This window comes from Nothobranchius furzeri, chromosome 15, assembly GCF_043380555.1.
Source record: "Nothobranchius furzeri strain GRZ-AD chromosome 15, NfurGRZ-RIMD1, whole genome shotgun sequence".
Classification (NCBI taxonomy): Eukaryota; Metazoa; Chordata; class Actinopteri; order Cyprinodontiformes; family Nothobranchiidae; genus Nothobranchius; species Nothobranchius furzeri.
The window spans coordinates 42,195,356-42,215,411 of record NC_091755.1 but is presented as its reverse complement, the minus strand read 5'-3'; the positions used below and the strand labels follow the sequence as shown (position 1 = coordinate 42,215,411).

Genomic DNA, 20,056 nt, shown 5'->3' with positions numbered 1-20,056 from the left:
TTTTCTTCTTCTTGTGCTTTTTATTGATGACCGGCAAACTGAAAATGCTAACCGCTACCTTTACAGCTAACAGCCATGAAGCAGGTAAAGAGCGCGCCCCCCCTAGGACACCTACACACTCCTCGAAACTATCTAATACAATTTTTTGGTCAGCAGAGTGATGTCAGATATGATATTACCAGCTACCGGACCCACGCACACCGACCACAGACACAGCTTCTGTGGAAGACAGCTTTAATAACACCTGCCACACAGGTACCACGTAGCCGCCTCGCCGAGGCGCAGACGGGAGCTCACCGAGCTCCTCCGGTCTGCTTCCGCTCTCTCTTCTACACCTGCGGCACCGTCCTTTATAATCAGACTGTGGCTGATTGCTGATCACCGCCCGGTGCGCACCGGCGGGCTCCCAGCAGCCCCACCTGTGTGCATCGCCACAAGAAGCATGGCTTCTGCAAGAAGAAAGCTCCAGGTCCAGATGGGTTTCCAGTAGAATTTCATAAATAATTCTGGATCATTCTGGTTCCAACATTCTTCAGAATGATGAGAGAAATACAAGAGATTGGCAGGCTACAGCCGAACAAGAATTCAGCCAACATATGTCTCCTGCTAAAACCAGGCAAAGACCCTTTATTTCCTGCCAGCTATTGCCCATCCATCCATTTGCAGAACCCGCATTGTCCATGTAGGGTTGCAGGGAGTGGGGGGGGGGCTGGTGCCTATCTCCAGCGGTCAATGGGCAATCAGGCGGGGTACACCCTGGACAGAGAGCCAGTCCATCGCAGGGCAGCCAGCTATTGCCCCATATCCCTTATTAATGTTGATCTCATAATAATTTGTAAAACTCTCACAAAAAGATTTAATAACCCCTTTCATAATACCCCTGATCAAACTGGTTTCATTAAGGGGTGGCATTCGTCCACAAATGAGTGTAGATTACTTCATTTGATAGACTTTTCTTACTGTAGAAACATGGAAACTAGTAAATTATGTCTTGATGCAGAAAAGGCTTTCGCCAGAGTTAACTAGAAGTTTTCATTTGCAACTTTACATAAAATTAGTTTTGGGAAATTCCTTCATAAACTGGTTAAAAACACACAGTTCACCAACAGCACGTGTCAGGATAAACGACCAAACATCAGCCAGCTTCTGTCTTCAGAGGGGGACCAGGCAGGGATGCCCACAGTCAGGCAAACTACAGGTATTAAAGGCATAAAGAGTAAGAGCATAGAACATAAAATCAGCCTTTATGCAGATGATGTGTTACTTTTTCTCCAGAATTCTCACTCCTCTCTCTCCCAAGCGACTGAATTGATAAACTCGTTTTTAAGAGTTTCAGATTGTTCAATAAACTGGTTAAAATCTACAGTTCTACCAATTAATTTCTCTTTTCTCAATTCCCCTAATACACAATTGGAGTCGGGGAATGTTACATACTTGTGCATTCATGTCTCTCCCAGCCTGGCAGATTTAACAAAACGAAACCACATCCCACTTTTATAGAAAGTGGAAGATGATCTTGCCGGAAGTCTTTGCCGATTTCACTCATGGTTGCCACAATTCAGATGATGGTTTTACCGAGAATCAATAACTTATTTTCAATTATCCCAAGCAAGCCACCATCTAACTGGTTTAGGTCTCTGGACTCCTCCATCACTAAATGGAAGGACAAACCCCGATTCATCAGCTCAAACATAAAAAACATGACAGCTTTAAACTGTCATGAGCCGGGGTGAGTACTCTTCACACTATTCACCATCTCTGAGTTTCTGATTGCAGGAGAGGGAGCAACAGCTGATCCTCATCAGCAGGCCGGCTTTATAAGGAGGAGGGTGACCATGCTTCGACGCTGGATTGATTGTAGTGTCTACTCGATGTCCCTAAAAGCATCTTCCCGTAAGTTGTCCCCACGTTTTATTGGCCCCTTTAAGATCATTGACGTTCCCTCTCCGACCACCGTTCGCTTGGACCTCCCTTCATCCCTCCGTGTCCACCCTGTATTTCATGTGTCCCTTGTTAAACCTGTGATCTCCAGTTCCCTCTGTCCCACTCCCCCTCCTCCTCCTCCTGCTCGTCTCTACAAGGGTGGTCTGGTGTACACGGTGAACAAGATTTTGGACTCACGTCTTCGGGGTCGTGGTGTCCAATACCTCGTTGATTGGGAGGGGTACGGTCCCGAGGAGCGCTCTTGGATCCCGGGTTCCTTCACTGAGGATCCTTCCCTGATCAGGGAGTTCGAGGCTGCCTCTGCTAGGACACCAGGGGGCGTCTGTTGAGGGGGGGTACTGTCATGAGCTGGGGTGAGTACTCTTCACACTATTCACCATCTCTGAGTTTCTGATTGCAGGAGAGGGAGCAACAGCTGATCCTCATCAGCGGGCCGGCTTTATAAGGAGGAGGGTGATCATTCTTCGACGCTGGATGATTGCTACTAACTGGTAGTCTCTAGCCCCTCGAGTTTTCTCTTGCCTTTCGATTCATTTTTGTGCTTGGTTTTTGAAGTTACGCTTAATGTGGATATTTTTCACCTCAGGTTGCTGCATCTCTGGATACTCTGCCAATCTCTGGAAGAAGTTTCTCCGGTTCGTTCCTGCATCACCTCTCATTCAGCCGACCCGCTCTCCACCACGCTCATGCTCCCTCTCCGAATCAGCCTCCTCAACTCAATCCGTCAACACTCATCCTCCTGGACTGCAATCTCGCTCTGGATATCACCCCAGCTCACTCCCCCTCCATTTTCCTGCCTTACTTCCCGACTCCAAACAATTCCCTCAAAACTACAACTCCCATACTCACCCCTATTTTCCCTTTAGACGCCGCTTCCTGTTTCTCATCTGCTGGACCCCAGTGTGCCCTTAGTTCTCCTGTTCAAAAAATAAAATATTTTATTTTTTACCTTTATACTCGCCTCAGTCTCTGATTCTGCATGTCTTGGGTTAGGCATCTACCTCAGAACATGACATAAATGTATTAATATCAGCACCTCTCTGGCAGCATGGTGTGAATAACTAAAAATTACCCATGCAGCCGCACCCACCTGGAATAGCATGTGGGAGGTGTGGGTACTGTAAGTTCAGGGGGTGCAGGTATAGTTCCCATTATTTTTAATTTGCACGTTTAACACACCAACGACATTCCATGCAAATGCATTTAGGGTCTTGGGGGTGAGCACACTCGATGGCACCTGGAGGGGGGGATCGCTTCACTCAGCCTCACCTTGGGTACCGGTGCCCACTTCCAATTTTAAGCTGCACCTAGACACTGAGAGTTCCGGGGGGAAGTGAGGTTGTGTGCAGGCACCAGCTGGTGTAGGCCAGACGATGCCTGCAGAATGCACTCTAACGACACCCATCAACATCACATTGGCGCAGGCAGAGGGAGACTAGTGGTCTTCTCACGCATCTTCTCATTTTGCTGCTCAGGGCTGGAGGAGAGGGAGCTGGCTGTCTTGTTGGGGTCTGGGTGGTGGGTCGCTTTGCTCTGTCTACTCATCATTACCCCAGTAAGAATGGGACCAGCTCTTGTATCTGGGAATGGTTGTGCTCTCTGCATAGCAGTACCAGGACCAGAGCGTGTAGGGTGTGTATGAGGGGCGTGAGTGAGTGTATGATGTACAATTTTGGGTGTCTTTAGATTGAACATGCTTATGTGTGAGCATGTGGGTGGCAGTGTGTGACAGTATCTGTCAGGTAGGGACTCAGACATTAATTTGGACTGCCGGAAAAGACACAGGAAGAAAACAAAGCTAACCAAACAACAGCTGAGACCAATGTTAAAGCTCTATCTTAGAGTAGAAAAAATAACTATCAGTGAAGTAACCAAGGGGACATTCTGGTCTGAATTTTATGAAGCTAACATGGAAGTGACAAAAATTGCAGTTCCAGCCTCTTCCGCTAGGGGCATGCACCAAAACAGAGCCAGTTCTCATTTACTCAGGTCTTTGCTTTTTGGCTGAAACTGTATGGATGGATGGTTTCAACCATGTTCCAACTGTAACAGCCCCACACCTCAGCCCCACCTGTGTTCCCTTTTTGTGATTGACTAGGCGTGACGAGATCTGTGACACGGCCAAAACGGCGGTGGTGAGAACCTCACACTTGCCTTCAAAGCTGCCCCCCACACAGCAATGGGCGGGGTATGTTCATCCTTTTTATATGTCGATGGTGTTAACCTAAAGCTTACTAACACAGGAAAGTGTTTGGGATATGTTTTGTCCTTTTCAACTATCTCACTTTTTAATCAGCTTTTTGAACACCAGATTAGGGAGATCCTTCGTTCTCATTTGAGCCAATGGCCTGTCTCAGTGGAGCCAGGTAGAAAGTAGATTTGGACCCTTACTCTAATCCTTGCATCAAACCAGCCTTTAAAACAACTCTAACATGTCCAGAAAGATTATCTGAATAATCATTCCGTCTTAATTTCAAACAAATTAAATTTTATTTCCAACCTATGTCCACTGAACTTGGACAAGGACAAAAGGCTTTTTATTGCTAATTTAAATGTGACAATAAATCCTGACCACAGCTTTACTGACATCACACAAAAAACAGCTGAAATGATTCTTGTGAAAGTTTGGAATAAAACACGACATTGTAGCTTTATGACGAGCATCTGTCATGGTGGACCAAGTGTGGCGGAGGGTTCCAGGAGGCAGAAGAGCAGGCACGGATGAAATAAAAATGGATTTAATAGCAACGGGAGCGACAGGACCAAACGAGACATGCACATACAATGATCCGACAAAGGACAGGAGCAAAACCGGTGGAATAAATACACAAGGCTAATTAGGAAAACATGGGCAGGTTAACGAGGGACAGGTGAGAACAATATGGACCAATCAGGGCAGGAGAGAGACACAGTCAGGAGGGCAGGGGCAGATCGTGACAGCATCATGTGCAGTCAAAGACGGTGTCTCCATCACACTAATGTTACTCCTATGATCTGGTTACGTATTTAGTTTCCATTTGCTACTGCTTTAAAAAACATTTAATTTGAAGGTCTACTAAAATAGTACAGCAAGTTTTGATCTCACTTCCTAAATCACAATCTGTCATTTGGGCTCTGAAGTCTGTGCTGAAACAGGGAAAGAGGCATTTAAAGACTCCAGACGATGGAATAAGATACATCCTGATCTCGGTGGCTGTCTTACTCCGGACATTTAAGGAAACTTTAAAGGAGTTTGAAGAAGGCACATCTGTTTGTCCGTGACCAAAGAAATACGCAGATGTTTTGTGCTTCGTTGGTTAACCTCACTGAGGTCTAGCCGGAACATTTAAGAAAGGCTGAACAGTTTATGGCTGCACCTGTTTTCCTCCTTTGTTCTCAGCCGTTCTAGCGATACACCCCCAGAATAACCAGGTTGTTGTTTCTAACACTTTCTGTTGGATCGTCAAGGTTCTGTTCACAATTTGAATTTTTTTAGATAAAGTGCTGTTCCGGCGTTCCGGAGGTCAGAGAGCTCATTTGCATCATTAAAATGGAAATCACTTCGGTAGAACCTGTCCGATAACAGGAAGAAAGCCAAAGAGGTCTAAGAAAGCAACAATGTGCCCCGTCCTAGAAAGGTGCAAGAACACAGTTTATTTAATCGTCGCCACCTATCCAGGATCAAGCAGCCAGTGTCGTGAGCTCATTTGAAGATGGTAGGGGTAGTGTACCAAAAAGCCGAGTATTTCCTCCATCTCAATGACTCCAAAACTGACTTAATCGTTTTCAGTCCTAACAGTATCACGGCTACTCAACAACCTGACCTCAACTATCTCTCACCTAATGTATCCTCTGTAATCTCCAACCTTGGAGTAAAAATGGACCAGGCTCTGAAGATGGATGCCCAGGTCAATAACACAGTTGAATCATGTTTTTACCAACTAAGACGCATCTCAAAACTAAAGCACATCCTGAGTGTACGTCTTCTGAAATCTGTGGTCCACACTTTCATCACTTCAAGGCTGGATTACTCTAAATCCTGCTTATACGGCATCAGTAAAGCAGCTCTTTCTAGACTTCAGCTGGTCCAGAATTCAGCAGCTAGGTTGCTGACTGGAGCTGACAGAAGACAACACATTTCTCCAATTCTGAAATCTCTCCACTGGTTGCCCGTGCAGTTCAGGATAAACTTCAAAATTATGCTTCTCGCTTACAAATCCTTGAACCATCAAGCTCCTCCATATCTGTGTGAACTTGTCCATTACTACAACCCGCCGCGTGCTCTCAGGTCTGAAGATAAGCTCCTCCTAGCTGTTCCCAATGCACGTTTAAAAAGCCGTGGAGAGAGGGCTTTCTCTGTCTGTGCACCCAAGCTGTGGAACGCATTACCACTGCTAGTGAGGCTAGCACCAACAGCTAGCTTTTTTAAATCACGCCTGAAAACTCACTACTTCAACCTAGCTTATACAACATAATTATGAACCTCACTGACATCTGCACTGTTTAAAAATGGACTTCACAATTATCGACTTCCGTATTATTGAGGTTCTTTGTAAAATATTTTTTTTCCTATTTTTATTCACCCTGTGTCTTATTGATTTTTAGCTGTTACTTTTGGGAATTTTGTTGTATTTCCTTTTTATCTTTTATCTGTGTTCGACATGTTTGTATAACGCCGGTTTAATTAACCAACATTTTTAGTGTACAGTGCCTTGTTTGGTTGTAATGCCTTGTGAATGCGCTTTATAAATAAAATTGGATTGGATTTCATCCCTGGTGAGTCCAGGGAGGTAAGTCTTAACTTGGTAGGTGCAGGGAAAAGACTTACAGGAGATGAGGGGAAGCTCGGGAATGAGGGAGGGCAGGTTGAGAGCCGGGATGTATCCAAGTGTGGGGGTCCAGGAGAGGTAGCGTGAGGTGAGCAGGAGAACGGGTCGGTCAGGACTCGAGGAATGGAGAATGGTTCAGAGCTGTGTCCAGAAATCCCATGGGCACGAGAGAGTAATCCTGAGGCGTCGCTGAATCCAGGGACGTTCCAAAAACCTGGAGGCAGGTAATCACAAGATCCAAAAGTCACAAGAGTTCAAAAACCACTAGAAAATCCAAACCAAGTCACTAGGAGGGCTGGAAACTACCAAGCTGTAGTAATCATCCGGCGTCGAGGCGTGTTCTCCATCCTCCTTAAATAGCAGAACCCGCTGATTGCAAACCAGGTGCAGCTGAGAACCTCCCCCTCCTGCAACACACAACTCAAAGGTGGAATATTGAGAGGAGTTCTCACACCGGCTCACGACAGTGTCCTGTACGGTACATTAATGAATGATGGGTTATAATGAATATTTCTCCTGTAATGATTCATTTCAGATCTTAAATTACACCAGATCAGTAGTGTTGATTCTAGTAATTTAATCTATTAATATGAACACAATAATATCATAATATTATTATTATTAATGTTTAACACCTTCACTCCACACTAAGAGTTAACCTCTAAGCATCTGAGTGAGGGAGTGAATCTCTGAGGTCTTTGGTAACGCCCTTTAAACTTGTCAAATTCTGATTTGTCTAAATTTGTCAACAACATTTAATAAACACAAGGATCACTTCCTGATCTAGTCACACACGGGTATCAAAAGGCACTTTTCGACTGCGTAGGTCCCGTAGGAACCTTTTCAGATTGCGTTTGCACAGCGCTCAGGAACCTTTTGGAGGCGGGCATGACGAAAGCGCCTGCGACAGTGTGACGTGTTAATTAGGAGCCGGAATTACAACAACAGAAGCTAAGCTCACGGCTAAGCTAACGGGGCTCAGGAGGCAACTGTGCTCATTACCTGCTTTATGAGACTTAAAATCTCAGGTATCACCTCGACATCCACAGCCATGTTGGACGTTTGGCAGAGAGAACATGCGTGGAGACATGAATTCACACTATTAAAGATAAAATGTTCCTTTGGAAGTTGTCGCACTGTTCAAAGTGATGTCTTTATGCTAAACAAATATCCCATTACCTGACTCTAAGCTTTGTGTGAGTATTGAAGTCACTAGGAAACCTGCAGCAAGCCTCTGAGATGACAGAGCATCACTGAAGGTGTCATCTGCGACTGATGGGTTAGAAAAAGGACGAGACTTTCTAAAACGTGTCACATGTGAGGTTAAAACGTAGAAAGTAATGTGTGTGTGTGTGTGTGTGTGTGTGTGTGTGTGTGTGTGTGTGTGTGTGTGTGTGTGTGTGTGTGTGTGTGTCTTCTCCATCCCCAGTGAGTCGTGGAGGATGGCTGCTTATACTGAGCCAGGATTCTCTGGAGGTTTCTTCCTGTTAAAAGGGAGTTTTCCTCTCCACTGTCGCTGCATGCGTGCTTAGTATTGACCCTTTGCACCGACGTCACCTAACTACGTGGGTCCACCATGGTGGACGGCAAAAGCATGTAAACAGCGAGCGACACGATATAAACAAAGGGAAAAGTAGAGCCTGAAATTGTTTTTGCGATCAAAACAAAAACAAAACTCCTCCAGCATTCCTTCCACTAGTTCATGCCCAGTTCAGTTATCAGAGGAAGTCGCGCATCTAGCGGGGCTCATAGAGAGCGGTATGCTAACTAGCTTACCAACGTTAGCTTACGTTCTCTCTGCAGCTGTTCACCGATGTAAACATGTTGCTGACTTTGCCTAAATTCACCCCTCTGGGTTTATAACTTTGTTATAAACAGCGTTTCACTTTACACCAAAGCTGATTGTTAAAAAGTCCGGATCCCTACCAGCTTCTGCTGCTGGTGGTGTTACCGGGTTCAGCTGCTGCTCTCACACCGGAATGAGAAGCTCTCTGAACGCCGACGCTCATATAAATAAATAATGTAATTTTAACACATGTAATCATACATCGGAGCTTTAATATTGTTAATAATAATTATCTCGCTTTACACTACAGTGGACGGAGCGCAGCCTCAATGGTGAAATACCCGTCCATCAGGATTATCAGTAACTAGTATAAACACACCACATTTATTCCTGTCCCTGTCTTCCTCCTGAAATAAATGAACGTTAATCTTACCCGCTAAAAACACGCTCGCTGCTAATCTGAGGCCTGCTAGTCCGCTTGATTGATCTCTGCAGTTCATCTCCGTCCTCAGTCTCCATCAAAGTTATTAAGAAGAAAAAAACGAGTTGAGTTTACGTCCTCGTCTGTTAGTGCAGCCGACCACGCAGCAAGCTAAAAGCATTTTACTGTCAAATCAACTCAATAAAAGCCATAAAAGGCTACAAACTGGCTTGTTTTGACTAGCTTCACTGGAGTTTCTACGGGTGTAAACGGTCTTTTTGCCGTCCATCATGGCGAAGGCGGCGGTCACATGAGTGGCGTGACGTCACATGCAAAGGTTCAATGAGGATTGCTGTAAAGACTCTGACACTCGTCAGTGACTCGATCCAACCTGCTGGGTTCTTTATATAGGAAATTTTTTCTAATTGGCTTAATGAATTGACCTGTGAAGTGCCTTGAGATGACTCTTGTCGTGATTTGGCGCTATATAAATAAACTTGAATTGAATTGAACATCAATACTACTACTACTACTACTACTACTATTACAAGTATAGTTGTTGTTGTTGTTATTATTTTGTATTACTATTATTATTATAATGATTATTGTTGTTATAATAAAAATAATGATATTATTATTACTATTATTATTTTTACTAATATTATTGATTACTGTTCTTGTGTTCTGATGGGGGCGCACCATCATCCCCACTACCCCAGAATCCCTCGCTCCGGCCCTGTCGGGCCTGTTCGCGTCATTGCGTCCAGTCAGCCCAGTTTGTCTCCGAGGACAGGAGGACACCGGTGGGAGACTGTTGACAGCTGGACCTCCTCTCTGCACCCATGCAGGGGGAACCGGGCCCGTCTCACCGGATCAACGAGAGTTAGGTGTCGTGGCCCACAGCACCGCACAGCAGGTCCGCCTCCCTCTGTCTCCCCCTCCTCCCATCCTGTCTCGCTCCCTCTCCCCCTCCGAATGAAACCGACGCTTTCCGCGAATGTGCGAGCTGCCTCCTTGCAAGCAGCCAGAATTGGGATTATTCAGGAATAATTCGCCCGATCCTGCTGCGCTGGTTGTTTCCCGTTGTGTTTGTTTCTCTGCTGAACGCGACCACGACCGCGTCCGCGAGCTGGATCTGCCGGGGCTTTTATTCCATCTGTCATGGAGGAGGCTTTTCCTGAGGAGGACCATTAAGATGTAGTCCACCTTCGCAGGGAGCAAAACAAAGACTGCATAGTGACAGTTCGGGGTAAATGCATGGCGCTGGGTGTTTTGGGGAGGGGGGCTGAAGGATGGGAAACAGAGCCGTACCGAGGCTGCTGTCTGTCCTGGTGCCACTAGCCATTGTGCTCGCCAAGACCATTCATTTAGGGCATCTGCGATCCCTTCTCCGCTCTCTAACGACTCTGGGTGGGTTTTTGTAAGCCTTGAAAATCCGACATCACTTGGATTAGAGGAGAGGAAAATATCAGATTGATGTTTGTGATCGCGCTTGATTCCAGCCCCCGGGAGTCTGGTGGTCCTCGACGTGCTGCAACATAAAATCTGTTTTCTCAGATGATATTCAAATGAAGGGAAGCGGCAGAAGGGTGGCGGTGGATCTGTCTTCTCCTGACACATTTCTGCTAAATGTGACTCAACAGCAGAGCCCTCGTCCTGGACTGTTTGATCAGCTGTTGATTATTCGACAGCCCGAGCCGTCTCATGTTTGTTACATGTTCTTCGTCTGTTCGATCGCCTCTGCGATGGATTTATGCATAACAGGTGTTGTTTGAGCCCGAGAGAGCAGGAAGCTTTATTATGTGTCTTTCTGTCCATCTAACCAGCGGTGAGACGAAGCCTCTGGGAGCACTTCCTTTGTTTTTTTGCAGAGACCAAAAACATGAGGGGATGAAAGGTAGGTCTGTCATCCATCTCTGGCTTCATTTTTCACTCTCTCACACACACACACCCATAGAGGTGATTCTGACACCTGTTTGGTTTTCACCCCACCCCTGGGTTTCAGGCCTAGCTGACATGGCAGCCGTTTAATCGGGTGAAATGATATTCGTCAAGTTTGCAGCGGGGTGTTGGATCGCGCTGCAGAACGAACAGATCACAGTCACAGGGGATGGTTTTGCGTTCCCGGCCTACATTGACAAGGCCCAGCCCAGAGCAGCATCCCTCTGCTTCGTTATCACCCCACACCCTTAAAACGAGTCTCCGAGAGTCAAATCTGGTTTGCTCTTTTGTTTGTGCTTGCCGTCGCTCTCTTTGAGCTCGTATAAGGGCTATGGCTTTAACCACCGATTCTGCCAGCAATGAATAAAGTCTCTGTTTCATTCTCCTTTTGAGCAAACGGGCCTTTTTCACGCAGACGCAAGGTGAAAAAAAGAAAAGGATTGGCCTGCTCTGATGTTTTATTCTGGATTTTTTCTTGCGGTGCCATGAATGGCACAGATTACACCCCCTGCTTTTCAACTGGCTGTCACGCACGTGCAGGGGAGCAGAAGGAAAGCATAAAATGTTCTTTGCACATTTACAACATCTCCGTTTGTTGGACATGCCCAGTGTTGGTTATGCTGTGTCTGCTCCACCCCCCCCCCCACACCCTGTACACCCCCATGCATTCACTCAAACACCCACACTTGCACAAAGTATGTGAGCTCTAGTATCTTAGCAACGGGCTAGGTAATTACTGAGAGAGCCAAGGAGCTGGCGTGCTGTAGAGCTGCTGATCGGATCCCAGCGTTAGAGAAACAGGAAGGCAGAGATTTGAGCTGTGTTGTCCAACACGACACGTCCACACCCACGCTGTCTTAAGTTTTTGTAGCTACCCAGTGCTTTAACAGTCAGCTCAGACATCTTTTTTTTCTGTCTGATAAATGTGTGTCTCTGTTCACAGGTGGTGAGACTGTGGGCAAAGAGGGAAGATGATTCTTTCGTGTGGAAAAGATCCGTGCCGCCTCTCGTTGTAAAGACCAGGGAGCTGTGGGAGACGACGGCTGTAGGAGGATCGCGACTGCGTTTAAAGGGCCCGCTTCAGGCAGGCTCTCCCGTGGGAGCTGATAGAATGGCTAACCAGAGCTTTGCCATCGACGGCCCGGGCAGTTTACTGGCTGTGCTGGCCTCCCAGAGCGGACTGGCAAAGGGTGGCAGCAGCAGCCTCGTTGATAGCAGCGCTGGAGGGATCTCTGCCACGGATGTGTCTGCCTACTTTAAGCTGGTCTTCTTGGGCTTGATCATCTGTGTCAGCCTTGTAGGAAACCTCTTGGTGTCCATGCTGGTGCTGAGAGACAGGACACTTCACAAGGCTCCCTATTTCTTTCTTTTGGACCTGTGCCTGGCCGATGCAGTTCGCTCTGCTGCCTGCTTCCCCTTCGTGCTGGTTTCTGTCCACAACAGCTCGGCCTGGACTTACAGTGCCTTGAGTTGTAAAGTTGTAGCTTTCATGGCTGTCCTGTTTTGTTTTCACGCTGCCTTCATGCTGTTCTGCGTGGCTGTCACCCGCTACCTTGCCATCGCCCACCACCGTTTCTATGCCAAACGCATGACCATCTGGACCTGTGCCGCCATCATTTGCATGGTGTGGACTCTGGCAGTCGCCATGGCGTTCCCGCCCGTCTTCGATGTGGGGACTTACAAGTTCATCCGTGACGAAGATCAGTGCATTTTTGAACACCGCTACCTGAAGACCAACGACACCCTGGGCTTCATGCTCATGCTGGCCGTGGTGGTCCTGGCCACTCACGGCTTCTACGCCAAGCTCCTGCTCTTTGAGTACAGACACCGCAAAATGAAACCTGTCCAACTGGTGCCGGCCATCAGCCAGAACTGGACCTTCCACGGTCCTGGGGCCACAGGTCAAGCTGCAGCCAACTGGATTGCAGGGTTTGGTCGCGGCCCCATGCCGCCCACTCTGTTGGGTATTAGGCAGAATTTACACAATCAGCACCGGCGGCTGCTGGGTATGGAGGAAGTGAGGTCAGAGAGGAGGCTGGGCAGGATGTTCTACACCATCACTCTGCTTTTCCTCGTCCTCTGGGCGCCCTACATTGTGGCGTGCTTCTGGAGGGTCTTTGTGAAGTCCTGCACCATGCCCCACAGGTACCTGTCCATCACAGTGTGGATGAGCTTCGCCCAGGCCGGTGTCAACCCCATCTTCTGTCTCCTGCTTAACGAGGACCTGAGGAAAGTGCTGAGGGCTCACCTGCCTACTTACTGGAGGACTAAACAACACCTGCCCCAGGATGAGGCCTACTGCATCATGTGAGGGGAAAATGGGTTAATGCAAGGAGTGTTTCAGGCTTTACAACAAGATTTAGGGCAGAAGTGTATCGTTGCACTCGGATTAAACGTTGGTGTCTGTTTTGTTGTTTTGCACAACAAAATTAAAATCCTGCTAACAAATTCAGACGCAGCGTTTGAAAAAATATTTATACTTGACCAATAAATGGTGCGGTGCGAAAATTTGAGCAGGGCAGCAGAGAAAAGAAATGAGAGATCACAAAAACCAACGCTGGTAATGAGGGATAGACCGGAGAGACCACAATAACCACCACCCCAGTTAAGCATGACAGGTGCCATTTCAAAATAACGATGCCTTATTTCAGACGGACACGCTGCCGAGCTTTCAGCTGAGAACTGGTTTTGTGAGGCACCGAGCCGAAGCGGACCTTAAAGAAATGCGCCGTGGACTGTGAGTGGAAGGGGCTGATCAGAGCGTCTCTAACTCGGAAACACGTCAGAGAACTCAAAGGGTCTGAACGGAGCGACGGACCACTCCGGACACCTTTTCGTGTAATTCAAAGGAAACTTGCAGAATATTAAGCGGACCCAATAACCTTGGACACATTTAAACAGCTGTTGTGAACCCAGAAGCCCCTAACATGCTTGATTTTTTTGGACTTTTAGGGCGAGTCAGGTTTCTTTGTATCATAAAAGAAAAAAAAAGAATTGCCTGTTTTGCTTTATTTGTAAACTATACATGTTAAGCAGATGGCACTATTTTGAAATATGACTTGATTTCATATTGTATAGACTGTAGAGGAATGGCCATTCCTGCTTGTGTGTTTTTATAAAGCAATCGTGTGTGTGTGTGTGTGTGTGTGCGCGTGTGAGCGGGGGTGGGGTGGGTGGGGGTGGGGGGGCTGAATAAGTTTCAGTGAGTCAAAATGAAAGAAACCACATTTTGTTTCACGATCCTGCTAAATTGGGAAATCATCATGTGGAATTTTATTCTTTAAATAGATTTCTGCAGCTGAAAATGTGGTTTGTTGTTTTTGTTTAAAGCTGACGTGCAAGTAAATGTGAAATGTAGAAGGGTGATGGTAACAATGGGACAGGTTCATTTGTATATTGCAAACAGGCCATAGATAATAATGACTTGAATATTGATGTATGTGTATTACATCAAATGAAGGAAAGAGAATGAGAAAATGTACATTTTTTTTGCAAACGAAGCTCTTGGGAATGTTTCAAAAATGCTGAACTGTTTCCGTGTGCTTTTACCAGAATGCACCTTTAAAGAGGAAGTGATGCGTCCCCATATTGGGAAGGAAATTTGAATGTCAACTTGACCCTCTTTATATTACTGCTCAATTAAAAATGTTGCCATGCGAGTCTGGATCACAGGATGTTTTTCAAATCTTAAGCAACTTCGCGGAATTGTTTCTCCAAATTAAGATTCGTGTGATGCAAATGTCCGACCTTCGGTGCGTTAGGCATAGATTTCTACGTGCGGTCGGTTTTTCTCTGTGTGGACACTTGCACAGCATACTGTTCTAGCATGCATTCCACTGCGTTTCATAGAGTCCAGACCGGCTTCTGCAACTTGTACAGATGTGGATGTGGACGGATGGAAGTGAAGAAGTGAACAGAGGTCCATAATTTTTATGTCTGGCATTCCTTGGCGAGATGATATTCTGTAACTGTACAGTTTTCCTGAGGTGGTTCTTTTGCCCACTCATCAATAAAGACTCTACTTTTGATGCATTCTGAGTTCTGACCTGACTGGACCGCGGCGTGGAGGTGGGAGGAGTTTCGGGAACAGCACGTCTCACGAGTTAGACCTGATTATAGTTCCTGTAAGTCTACCGAAGAGCTGCATCTGTGACGCACAAACCCGTCAGAGGGTGTGACTCTTTACATCAGTGGAAAAGGTTTCAAGCATGATTTAAAAAGAGTGTTTTAGTGTGTTCACCTTATAAATATTTACTGTCCCTGTTGGAGATAGCTCCCTGAACAGGGGACTGATAAGCTAACAGCTAGTCGAACTAAAGCATTTTGCTGCCATTTTAAAATAGCTTTAACCGCCTGAATTTGGCAGTGATTCATACAATTACACCACGGCCATCACTTTTCACATCAGGTTGTTTTGGTTGAAGTATTAGGAACTTCTTGTGTATCTAAGGTAGCGCTTCGCTGAGTCGCTGCGTGATACTTGTGCTTGTAAATCACCAGAAAAACCCACATAACTATGGAATGTGAAACAGATTTATAAAATGTGGTTTTCTATGTTGGGGTCTGATGCTAAATAGTAGGATCTAACTCCTCCAGGTATTTTAGAAACAAATGTCCCCCATTAGTCTGCAACTCCTGTCCTCACACAAGCGGATTCAATGCAAGCTGTGGAGCTTTTGATGATGATGCACCTAATGGTGAAGAGGGGATATTTCAGTGGGTTTAAGAGAATAATAATGATAAAGATATTGTCAGAAATGGAGAAAAATGTGTTAAAAGATCATTGGAGTCATGTAGATGGATAAACACAACTCGTTCACACGCTGCAATATGTGAGTAACCAGTAGGGGGAGTTGTTAAAACAAGGGAGACACCGTCGCAGTCGTCACCCCGTCTCTGGCTTAGAGGTCGTACAAACAGAAACAGCTGCCGTCTTTTTTCTGTTATGACCTCAAAATTAAGCAGCTGCTGATCCCATCTACTGACGCCATGTTGTTTTATTCGTATACCTGAGTTCTGTACTGCACCCCTAGTGGAATCCTCCAGTACTACGTTGAGTACAGCAGTAATACGCGAACGAGACCCCGCTACTGGCGTCAACCGGAGGTTAAAAGAGAGATTGTTCCCAGCCTCAGTCAGAGGGTCATGAGCGATACCCAGACTCAAACTGTAAAATAAATCCTCACATGTAATTAATTCAAATGTAAAAAAAAAAAAAAAACATTTTAAACTGTATTTTTGTTATTTCCCAGGTTATTTAGCTTTGTAGTTTACTTCATACGCGTTTAAAAACATGACCGTTTAGAGATTTCAGCATTTGGCCTTGGCTGCTTTTTAGCCGCTGGCTCATCAGTCGTGTAGAGTGTAAACTTTATTTCTCTGAACTGAAGATGTTCAGCATCTGCATCCGGTAGGAGAGTAAATATTTATAACTTTTACACTGGAGCACACTTCACAACGGCCCTTTTATCATCTTCAGGCTGAGGCTCGCACGGACGAAACTGTGCAGCAGTAAAATCTTCGTAGAGATCTCTGTGCTGTGCAGAAGTCAGGACAGCACAAAGTCAACAGACCGTTTCTTTTCTCCTCAAGAGGAAAGCGGTTACTTCTCCTCACTTACAGCTTTATTTCAGGTGAAAGTAAAGATTATGCAAACTTTCACATCAAACCGACTGACTTAAAGACAAAACCAGGAAAAACCAAGCTACCAGTCGGGTTGCAGCAGCTGCAAAAATGTGGCCGAGATCAGGAAAATGCATTTAGACTTAAAAACAAACAGCAAGTCAGATTCAGTTAAGATGGAATTGGGGTTTTAATTGATCTGGAAGATACATATTGATGAGAATATCGCTAATGTGAAGGATGTAGATTGTGATTTCCAACTTCCATCACTAAGTGGTGACGGGATCAGGAGTCCTCAGGTTCTCCAGAGATGTCAAACAAAGTCTCCAATGTGTCCAGAAATACTCACACCCCTCCACGCTAAAACAGTTAGAAAACCGGTTCCCACATGCTGCTGCCTTATGGGACATCTATGCTTTACGTTAAGATGGAATGGATAGGATGGGAGGAAACACAATGCTTCTATCTTAACTAGAGCCTGACTGAAATCCGGCCGCTGGATGGTCGTGGAACCTCTCAGAAGAACCAAACAACAACAATCATGTTATATTTTGAATTTGAATGAGATCATTTTCCATTGTGTGCACTAGTGCACTCAGACTGTGCATGTCGGAGATGCTCCCATTGTGAACAGCAGCAGCATCATCCGTGAGCACATCCTCTAAATATTCCTCCTTTGACAGGTTGCATCACCTCTCTGTCTCCTCAGAACTGATGCTGAAGCCTCATCCGACGACTTATTTTTAGTTCCCTTCCCACCTCTCTCCAAGACACACCACAACAACGCCGTCTTACTCATTTGTGAGAGCTCAGCTGCTGTAGATGTGAAGGGTGCACAGAGAACATGTTTTTGTTGGCCTCGTGTGCCGGGTTTCCTTCCTTTACTGGACATGTGCTGACAGTTTAAAGTAAGGCCCCGTCCTGGCCTTCACCGTTTCCCTCCCGCACACCTGCGTACATGCCACACAGCTAATCAGCCTTCAGCAGCCTCATGCATGCATGCATGCCTTCATGAAGCGTTACAGAGACACCCCCACAAGATTTAAATGATCTCTTTCTCCTGCACAGGTGTGACGCAAACAGGGTGAATAAGCGGTGAAATAATCTGACAACCCTGCTCTGAATCACCCACACCACCATCCTCAGCTGCTTTTTGATCCACGTCAGTGACTTCCAGTTGTCACTACATCTAATATCTCAACAGGCAGATTTGATATAAATCGGACAATAATTTCAATGAAACATGTTTAGATGGCCAGACCAGACGTGTTCAGTGGTTAGATACAAATATCTGTAAGGAGGGTTTTTAGAAGAAAAGCTGCTCAGTTCATTTAAATTAAAATTCCTAATCTGACTGGGCTGGAAAACATAAGCAGGATAAATAAATAAATAATGTTTTAGATATATTACAAGGTAGATTTCTAATTTTATTACATCACTGTCACCATTTTTTTTACATTGGTCTGATAAACAATCCATCCATCCCTTTTCGTCCGCTTATCTGGAGTCGGGTCGCGGGGGAAGCAGCCAAAGCAGAGAGACTTCCCTCTCTGAAAGCGTTCCTTGGCCATCTGAGAAGCATGTCCAGCGTGTCCTGGGGGCTCCTTTGGATCTCATTACTCTCCAGGAGGAATCTTAGCCAGATGCCCGAGCCACCCCGACTGGCTCCTCTTGACATGGAGGAGCAGTGGATCTATTACGAGCCCCTCCCGAATGATCAAGCTTCTCACCCTATCTCTAAGGGAGAGCCCAGACAGCCTGTGGAGAAAACTCATCTTGGCCGCTTGTATTCACGATCTCGTTCTTTTCTGACTCAACTCAACCTTTATTTAAATAACTCTTTACAAACAAAAACAAGCCACCAAAGGGCTTCACAGACACAAGCAAAAACACATAAAATCCTGCATGAGTTCACTAAAGCTACACAAGCAAATAAAGCCATAAAATAAAAATTAAATAGCAGCGTTCTTTCGGTCACTACCCAAAGCTCGTGACCATAGGTGAGGGTAGGAACGTAGATCGACCGGTAAATCGAGAGCTTCGCCTTCTGACTCAGCTCTCTCTTCACCACGACAGACCGGTACAACGCCCGCATCACTGCAGACGCAGCACCAATCCACCTATCGATCTCACGCTCCAGTTTCTCCTCACTCGTGAACAAGACCCCGAGATACTTAAACTCCTCCACTTGGGGCAGGACCTCATCCCTGACCCGGAGAAGGCTTTCTACCCTTTTCTGACTCAAGACCATGGTCTCAGATTTAGAGGAGCTGATTCTCATCCCAGCTGCTTCACACTCGGCTGCAAACCGCTCCAGCGAAAGCTGAAGATCACGTTCTGATGAAGCCAACAGGACCACATCATCTGCAAAAAGCAGAGAGCTGATCCTCAAGTCACCAAAATGGATGCCCTCCACACCTTGGCTGCGCCTAGAAATCCTGTCCATAAAGGTTATGAACAGAATTGGTGACAAAGGGCAGCCTTGGCGGAGTCCAACTCTCACTGGGAACGAGCCCGACTTACTGCCGGTAACGCGGACCGAGCTCTGACACCGGTCCTACAGGGACCTAACAGCCTGGGCCGTATCAAATGGCTCCACTCCAGGAAGCTGTACACGTTGCAGCTAATGGGGATTGAAATACACGATAAGGACCGGGTACCCCATACTTCAGAAGTACCCCCCAAAGGGCTTCCTGAGGAATGCGGTCAAACTCCATCTCCAAATCCACAAACACATGTAGATTGGTTGTGTGAACAACCACGCACCCTCCAGGACCCCCCCTAAGGGTATAGAGCTGGTCCAGTGTTCCACGGCCAGGACGAGAAACACATTACTCCTCCTGAATCTGAGGTTCGACAATCTGATGGACCCTCCTCTCTAGAACCCATGAATAGACTTTCCCAGGGAGGCTCAGGAGTGTGATCACCCTGTAGTTGGAACACACCCTTTAAATAGACAGAGACCGCAACCCTGATCTGCCAGTCCAGTGGAACTGCCCCCTGATGCCACGCGATATTGCAGAGCCGCATCAACCAGCACAGCCCTATGGCATCTGCCTATGAACTCGGGGCGGATCCCATCCACCCCGAAGTCTTGCCACTGAAGAGAATTTTGACCACCTCAGTGATTGGAGAACGCAACTAAAAGACCCCAAACTCTGCTTCCTCACTGGAATGTGCCGGTGGGATTGTGGTACTCTGCCCACCAATCCACAACGCCCCAAGCAGCATGCCATCACCACTATAAACAGTGTTGGTAGTGCACTGCTTTCACCTCCTGAAGATGGTGGACCAGAATCCAATCAAAGCCTTACTGAGGTCTTGCTCCATGGTCACGCCAAACTCCTCCCAAACCGGATAGGACTCTTTCTTCAGCCATCACTAACAGCCTGTGTCCACTAGTGGGTTTGGAGGTTGCCATGACAGACACCAATGACCAAACTCTGGATGGCCACCTTGAGTGGAGTGTAGCCTCTGGAAATGGTCTGTTTTTCCATCTGCAGGTCACCTCTTCAGTATCGGGTCACATGGAGA

At 46.3% G+C, this 20,056-nt stretch overlaps 2 protein-coding genes across 8 annotated transcripts in view; one reads left to right on the top strand and one right to left on the bottom strand.

Annotated features, from left to right (window-relative positions):
- The window catches only part of LOC107390516 (uncharacterized), a 36,903-nt gene extending 26,324 nt beyond the window's left edge, over window positions 1-10,579 (bottom strand). For 4 of the 7 annotated variants that reach the window (XR_011516661.1, XR_011516663.1, XR_011516664.1 and 1 more), the window contains exons 1-2: window positions 7,059-10,579; window positions 6,752-6,966 (exon numbers count right to left, since the gene is read on the bottom strand). The gene's annotated coding sequence lies outside the window, so the exon portion shown is untranslated. Of the gene's footprint in view, window positions 1-2,121; window positions 2,740-6,751; window positions 6,967-7,058 lie in introns of those variants that run through there. The other 3 variants (XR_011516666.1, XM_070544853.1, XM_070544854.1) reach the window with 2 other exon arrangements.
- Window positions 10,580-12,011: 1,432 nt separating this feature from the next.
- LOC107390513 (probable G-protein coupled receptor 173) lies at window positions 12,012-14,058 on the top strand. The gene has a single exon (XM_015967273.3). The coding sequence runs from the start codon at window positions 12,012-12,014 to the stop codon at window positions 13,209-13,211; it is 1,200 nt and encodes a 399-aa protein (XP_015822759.1). The 3' UTR covers window positions 13,212-14,058.
- The last annotated feature ends 5,998 nt before the right edge of the window (window positions 14,059-20,056 follow it).

Bases quoted from the DNA above. Each gene is read 5' to 3' on its own strand.
- LOC107390513 (XM_015967273.3), top strand. From the start codon at position 12,012: ATGGCTAACCAGAGCTTTGCCATCGACGGCCCGGGCAGTTTACTGGCT.